Here is an 8158-nt window from a genome sequence, read left to right as displayed (position 1 = left end):
ATTTTAAATTCAAAATAACCACAAACCAACATTAAAAAAGATCAGTCTTTTAATTATATTTTACGATCTAAGTAGATACATATGTAGTTACAACATTTAACTTTTTACAAGATAAAATAAAGCAAATCAGCTAAATATTACAAAAAAAAGATTTATCAAAGTGAGTTATGCATACCCCTGGTGGTGCGCTAGTAGATCGAATAGGTACGTGATAAAAATATCGTAATAGGGGCTAACCAACCGATTGAAGGTTACTAATGACCTTCATTATAACAACGAATACAGGAATCGCCTTAAATTAAAATTGAGCAAAAATCCAAATTATGAACAAGTATATTTTTGATGAAAGTAAATTATAATTAATGACTCTGGCTAATGGTATAAATATAAATAATACCGTATAAACTGTACAGTATTTGAAAAAATAACAAACTATAGACAAGCTTAATGTTTTTTGCTTTTCTGAACGCCATATATGCCATTATTCGTTTATTGCTTCGTGTGTTATCCGTTAATAATCCGAAAACTACTTGGACGGATATAATAATGTATATTTTAAGTAAAACGTTGGTGCAATGTACAGTCATTATAAGGTTGCTACAGTACGTGAAACAAAAGTGATTCTTAAAATGCTACTATTGTAATCAGAACACTTCTTTAATTGACTGAAATAATTTTAACATTTCAGTCCTATATAAATGGTAAGGCATATGAACGCCACGCAGTGACCTACTGGGGTTGACTTATTTTCCAATTTTACAAACACATAGCAAGTGAACAATTAGCTTCGGTCTATCAGCTACACACAGTTATCGTCATTCTTGGCCGATTTGATAACTACTTCACCCCTCAATATACCTTAATATACATGTTATTATCTACTGCGAAGTTACTTGAGATTTCACACCGGCTAAAAGATTGACGATTACTCTCTATAATCGATCAGTATTTTTTGTCGAAACATAAACATCATTATTTTCAACACAAACATTATAATCGCTATTTGAAACCGTCGCCACACACGTAATTTTTAGTTTCGCCGCTCCTTATTATTATAACCCAACAAAAAATCAAAATATACAGCTCACTGTTATTAATCCCAATTACAGAGTCATGTATAAGTATAATTCCAACAAACAAGCGAGTATATTCGCAAGTCCCAACACTATTAGACGCCGAAGATTTTTCGTAATCTTGAACAAAATATACAAGCAGCCGATCCTGAAAAAGGAAAACGACATCATTCAATGCCATCAAATGTAATTGATGAGCGTGCTTGCGGTGCTCTGCTCATACGAGTTGAATGACCCGACGCATCAGCTGATTGTTATGAAATTAAATTAATGTCTTCGAATTTGTAAAATGTAGAAAACATAATTTAGAGTCAGTATTTTTTTTACTCTACCACCAGATCGCAAAGCAATTTCCATCAAAGAAGAACAGGGAAGAAACTCTAGTGTTGCTCTTTTAAAGACCAATTCAAATGTATAAAATAGGTAAGTAGCATTATAAGGTACATTTAGTTATTTATGTTACTTTTAGTTTTTTTAAATATTTTTGTTGTTTTAGTACTTAATAGCTAACTAAGCTATGTATTTAGTTATTAACAAAATTATTGCATTATATGTGAGTCACCATCAGTATCACCTGTCTTTATTTTTGGAAGCGATTCCGCTACACCAGGTATAAAGAAGACGTTTTGTAACATTATAATATTATTAGCATAATATAATGCATGAAATAAGGTTGTCAAAAATCCATTAAGCCTCGAATGGACACGCTCTTATGTTTAATTCCTCTAAAATATATTTTTGCATTAAAAAATGTGTATTATACCAGAGCAGCGTGAAGTAGAAGGTGCTGTAGTCATCAGGGCAGCCAGCGGCGCGGCAGCTTGTAGCCCGCCCACACCAGCGCGCGCGCCGCCGCCGCCGCGCGCACGCACGCGCAGCACCACCGTCGACCACGACGGCGGCGGCACTCCTGCGCACGCGCACGCAGCGTATTACTCACATACACTCACGCAATATACTCAACGTTGGGCTCTGCCCAAGCAACACTTCACATATTATATCTACCCCATGACATGATTATAGGCGCATTAACCAGTACATTGACTGCAAATTACAATCTAAAAGACAGGCATGGTATTGGAAACAAAAAATCTGAACGAAAATCTAAGACAGATTGGTCACAAGAAATGCGAGCCCAATAAAAAAGTTTTAAAACAATTAAGTCCAATTTATTTCATTTTGCCAGTTAATTTAACTTTATTAAATCTTACTTACTTCAATAGCGGGGGGATATCTTGCTGTTTGATTTTACCCCAATGCTCTACGATGCCGGCGACGTGACCAATGCCAACCACGCCCACAATGCGGCATGGCTCGCGGCCTAAAATTGTATTTCATTATTACATAATTTTTTATAATAATAACTGAATATTAGAGACATGATAAAAACGCAAAATCTATAATTAAATTAATAAAAGTGACATCTTAATTTTGTTAATTAACAGTATACGTATTGTAGTGTATATATTATGACAACAACAAAAACGTACGCGGCTGCAAGGGCGGCGACCTGCAGCGAGTGACAGAGGTACATGTCCCTCTCAACAACGAACACGCGCTTGAGCGCCGGAAATTCCTCCGCCATCTCCTCTAACATGTCATCCAACATCTTCTTTTGTTTTACATTTCTCCACTTCTTCAAACTGGAATGGGAAAAGATAGAATCACGAATACCGTTCGTTTAAAAATTACTGCTTAAACGGCTAACTACAACCAAATAAGAAACCATCGAATTCTGGTACATTACATCAAGGCTTTTTAGGCTTTGTTGTCAATGTCAGGTTAAGAAAATACTTTTCAAAGTTTTAAAGTTTTTATATGTTCCTTTTTTAAAAATATATAAAATTTAATAATTTATTAACTAACCTATCGACTGGTTCGAAGTTAGCAGTGCCATATAAATCGTATAGTTTGTCCCCACGAAAGCGACGCTATAGCTCTGTGCAATGTTATATCTATAGCTCTGTCACCCAGTTGTACAATACAGTTAGGAATCTTCTTTGCCTGAATAAAAATAAAATCAGTTTTAAAATTATCCAAAACATAGCAATTATTAATATACTGATTAATGTTGTTACTTGCTATGATAATGTTAAAGTGCGCGAGAGGCAAAAAGAAAGAAAAATATTAAAATTGCCGTTAATATCAATGCTGTATAAATTTTATATAGATCTCTTTAAATTATAGTTTTTTCTCATGAATCACCAGAATAAAAAATAGCCATGTGTTAATCCAGAACATGCCTGCCTGCCCATATGCCAAATATTATCTAAATCTGTTTAGCTGTTTCAAAGTTTACTTCAAACATCCAAACATTCTCACAAATATTCACATCTATATATATAAAAATGAATCCCTATTTCCCTTGGTCACGCGTGAATGGTACCGATTTCATTATTTTTTTTTTGTTGTGTTTGTTATTGTCAGAAGGTTCTTATGAAAGAAAAAAATCAAAGAATTGCGCGGAAAATTAGAAAATTTAAGAAAACATAACGAAAATATAATTTTTATATAACTGTCAATTGTTTGAAATAACTATCAGCGATTGACAGAATGCGCGCTGCAAATTCACGTTAAGGTTACAATGTCTGTCGTGTCAACTAATTTATAATATTTGTAAGTTAGAAAAATAAAAGACAGTCACCTCGGCCATTGCGCGTCGAAATTCACCACCAGGTGCCATGCCCAACTCCCTTGTAATATGTGCAGACATATTCAACAAGAGGATGTACATTAATCCATTGAACACACCGTTCTGAGCCATTGTTGCTCTAAAAAGGCATTAAACATTTTAGGATGATAATCATATTATTAGTAATGACTTATCAACCATTTATGGACAAGCAAATTTACTAGTCCAAAACAGTTATATTTTCATGTTATTTATTGTAAATGTAAAATACAGACCACAACTACTGTATATGTGGTCAAACTGATATATCAGGAAGGGAATACCCACAATGATAGTAAGTTTCTTATCAGAATATATCTATCTGTAGTTGCATTCATTATCTTATTGGTAACATTTTATGAAAAAAAAAACCATCATATTTTTCTCAACTAAACTGGAAATAAAATACCACATGTTTACAAAAAACAAGATAAATTATTTTAAAACATCAAGGCATTCAAACCTGATCTTTTTAATGTTAATGTTTTTAGCCTCTCTCAGTATAATTTCTTCATCAAGTAGGGAGATTATTGGTGCGTTGTTCACACAGTTCCAGCATGACATCTTGGGGTTTCACTTCTTGTATAACGTGTAATACATATTACCAAAAGTGCCTTTGCAATTTACATCAAGTAGACTTTCCGATTTCTTAATAAGATATTTATTTGATCACCCAATTGCTAAAGGAACTCATAGTGATTTCATTAAAGCAAAAGATTCTTACCCTGGATACATCTTCTTGAGATTGCAGACTAAAATGTGCTGTACCAATTAAGTACACTTTACCACCATCAGGGGCTTCCAAAACAGTGACTGTACTAGGCATTCCCTCATCTACTGGCAAGTCTGGAATCTCTAAAATAGCACAATATTAATTAAAAACTTTTCTTCATGGCTTTTATTTATCATATGGCTGACAATGGCCTCTGACTACAGATACATTGAAGAATGTTATTGTTGATTATTAAAACATAATGTACTTCAGAAAATCATGTTAATTTATAATATTTTAATAGTTCCTTAAAACATCTATCATAATCAAAATGGAATTTTCTTTTTGAATCATTGTTTTTATTAAATTAAGCAAAGTAGGTACCTTCCATATCACATTCTGGGTTTGAATCGGCAATCTGATTGTCTGATGGACTGTCTTTCTTTTGATCTGGTGTGGATGTTACAAATTTGGGTTTTCTGAAAATAAGTGCTAACTGAACACATTTTGTACATATAAAAATCAAGGTGATAGTATAAAAAGTACTTTTATATTTCACAAGTTTCCTTTTAAAAACATAACTAGCAATTTTTCTACACTAATAATTTATAAAATGTGTTTATTTCTAGGGTGCCTCTCAGTGTTATAGAAAGTGTAATACTTACAAAGGAAGCCATGTGAAGCCTGTTCAGTGGCGATAACTATTACTTATTAGATTAATATTATCACACTAGCATATTGCTGGCTGAATTTATAAATAACATCAATATAATTTTATATTCTCAATTATATATAATGTTTTTTTTAACTATACACATTTTTTATTTATTAACACATACACCCAGTTTAATTATTACAATATAATAAATTAAATAAACTTCATTACAAACTAGAAATTACAATGCATCAATAACTAAGTTTTCTTTAACTTAATAAAGATTTCCTGAAATTAAAGGGTTCAAATGGAACCAATAATATTCCAAATAATCAGTAGCAAACAATTGATTAACCCTAATAGATATTTTAACTGCTTTAGAAATCAAGAAATACTTGGGTAACAGGGGCATGCAATAAATATAATAAGCCATTACCAGTGCTTTCTTGCGGCATATTATCAGTTAAATTCATGTGCGTATCGCCACCACCATCCTCTGCTTTTATAAACATCTGGCACTCATTTATTATGTTCACAGTTGATGTGTGAGGTCTTAGCAGTAGAGGATCTTCCTCTAAATCTACACTAGGTTTAATCTTATCATTTTTTAGAATAACATCGGCAGCATCCATTTTCTCAAGGCTTTAATCTGAAAAGAATGTTTTACCAGGTTATACATTTAAGTATCCACTTAGATTTTTGTTGAATATTTGTAATATCACATGTATCTTTAACAGGAAACAAGCAAAAAACAAGGAAATTACAGATATTGATGTAACTATTCTATTTCAAACAGATTTCACGAGATTGTTAATGCCAAGTGCCACCTCAATGCATTTTTGAGTTTGTAAAATATTCGACATTAATTACTCTGCTCGAAAATACCAATTTATTTACCTACCTATCTTTATTGTTATATAAATTCCTAGTAATGATATTCAACTTACATTCGTCCGTGATAAAGAGTATTCTTGTTTTTATTAAAATTTGTCTAAACTTCCACAATGACAAAAATGACAATATTAGCGAATGGTCAATGGTGACGGGCAGTGATTGGTGAGTTGAGCAGTGTTGCCAGTATTATTAGTACATGTGTGAGGTATAACTAAACAATAAAATGCAATATCACATCCATAACTCACACCATGTATTTATAATGGTTCAAAATTTGTCGTTATTCCGATTTTGAAAAGAGGTAAGAACAGTTTTATTTTTAGTACTCAATTCTTACCGTGACACTTGTACAACACTAAGTCCTCGTTACGTCACCCTTTTGACATTGAATTGGAATTCATTCGAAATTTAACTTTTCGGGCGATTTTTGAGCCACTTTGCTTCTCGTAATATCAAATACCTCAAAATGAGCGCCTGGAGACAAGTTGGTCTTAAGTAAGTAGTACTATAAACGTTACATCTTTTAGAGTATATACCTAAATAATGAAACTAACAGGTTATATTTTTTAGTTACATAAACTATTCCAACATTGCCGCTAAGGTTCTCCGACGATCTTTGAAGCCCGAATTACGCGCAGAGGCTATGAAACGAGATGAATCCCATGTTCGGATCACCCCTTGGGCTGACGGCAGGCCAGCTCGTAAGTTGATAATATAATTCAATAAAATGGCACCAAGCCGTGTAATTAGATAAAAATAGCACTTATATACCTATTGAATTTATTCTACGTATAGATCCTACAACATTCTGATTTGCCTATTATTTATGCTTTGTGTCAAAATAAATGGTATATGAAAAGGTTGTATCCTATTTCCATAAAAGTTACATTAGGCAAAATCATTATGGTATAAATATATATATAAAAAAGAAGATTGCACTGATACAACCTGTTTCATGATTTTTAAAATAGTTAGTAATTACTGAGAAATGCACTGCAAGTACAATATGTGTAATCAATTTATTTTTCAGATGAAAAGGAGTAACTTAGGGGGTGTAAGTTAGGTTCATCATAAAGAATGTAGTGTGATACTAAAGTAGATATATAGAAAAGCATTAAAAATAAATGCATTACAGTACTAACTCCTGATCCATATTAATATAATTGTTATAGAATAGATTTTTGAAATGTGTTATAAAACATGATTTACAGCTAATGTCTGTCAACACAGACATTAGCTGTACTTGTTTGAATACGATATTTGTGTGAACTAATAATTAAGAGTGTTTCAATAATTCTTATTGAAGTGTGATGTTCCCTTTTATTGTGTTGTGTTTGTTTAAATACTGCCAATATTATGTATTTGATAATGCTTGGATTCAAGATTTTAACAGCTTTTTATATTTTCAGATTTGAAACAGGCCGCTGCCAAGTAAAGGGTGGAGCAATAGAGCAGCATGCAAGATCACCAGGAATTATTTAAACAGATTATGGTAGAGTTTAAGTTAAATAAAAAATGTTCTAAATAAATTTGGATATTTTTTCCCATTTCTTGGTTTTAATTCTTTATTCTAATGATTAATTAAAATCTAAATTTTTTCTACATTTATTCTAATCTAGTTTCATCTTTTATTAATACTAGTTAAAAAAAAAAGTTATTGGGATAAAATAAAATAAAAGAATCATTAGGTATCATAAAGTATATGTAATTTTGTTGCTTTAACTGGTAAATTAGCAGCCTGGACGTTGTTGATATAATTCCTACCTAAAGGAGCTGTAGGATCAATGTCTTTTATGTTGAAATCTGAGACAATATCCAGCTCCTTTTTATATTTTTCTACACCATTCCAAGCTATCATTATCCCATTATCTGTACATAATCTTGGTGGTGGTCTTATTGTTTTATAATTCCATTTATTTGCAATAAATTCTATAGATTTGAATATAAAATCATTACAGGCTACACCTCCAGATACTATTATGTTTTTTATAGATGTGTCTATTAATTTTTCTTCTTCACAAAACAGTAAAGCTCTCTCTGTTCTGTGAACTAAATGTTCAGCAACAGCAAGTTGCAATGCTGCACAGAAATCTCTATATTCAGGAATTATTTCATTGCCCATTATTCCATGTTCATTCTCCATTTGTACAAGC

At 32.0% G+C, this 8158-nt stretch overlaps 1 protein-coding gene, 1 non-coding gene and 1 pseudogene across 3 annotated transcripts; 1 reads left to right on the top strand and 2 right to left on the bottom strand.

Moving 5' to 3' along the window:
* Window positions 1-1869: 1869 nt before the first annotated feature.
* On the bottom strand, window positions 1870-4308 carry LOC119193301 (annotated as a pseudogene).
* A 69-nt stretch (window positions 4309-4377) lies between these two features.
* On the bottom strand, window positions 4378-6161 carry LOC115441077. The gene is made up of 4 exons (XR_005113905.1): window positions 6059-6161; window positions 5548-5760; window positions 4841-4935; window positions 4378-4599 (listed from the first exon to the last, which is right to left on the bottom strand). It is a non-coding gene; the product is annotated as an uncharacterized LOC115441077 (transcript).
* Window positions 6162-6404: 243 nt separating this feature from the next.
* LOC115441078 (protein stunted) lies at window positions 6405-7552 on the top strand. 2 transcript variants are annotated; one of them, XM_030165675.2, is made up of 4 exons: window positions 6429-6500; window positions 6576-6706; window positions 7036-7059; window positions 7415-7552. In XM_030165675.2, the coding sequence occupies exons 1-3, from the start codon at window positions 6472-6474 to the stop codon at window positions 7047-7049; spliced, it is 174 nt and encodes a 57-aa protein (XP_030021535.1). In that variant the 5' UTR covers window positions 6429-6471; the 3' UTR covers window positions 7050-7059; window positions 7415-7552. The 2 variants fall into 2 exon arrangements, with proteins under 2 accessions (XP_030021534.1, XP_030021535.1); XM_030165674.2 differs by lacking the exon at window positions 7036-7059 and having other exon boundaries at window positions 6405-6500.
* Window positions 7553-8158: the final 606 nt, after the last annotated feature.

This window comes from Manduca sexta, unplaced genomic scaffold (assembly GCF_014839805.1).
Source record: "Manduca sexta isolate Smith_Timp_Sample1 unplaced genomic scaffold, JHU_Msex_v1.0 HiC_scaffold_3913, whole genome shotgun sequence".
NCBI lineage: Eukaryota > Metazoa > Arthropoda > Insecta > Lepidoptera > Sphingidae > Manduca > Manduca sexta.
Note: the sequence above shows the minus strand (reverse complement) of the source record. Positions and strands in the feature narration are given on the sequence as shown.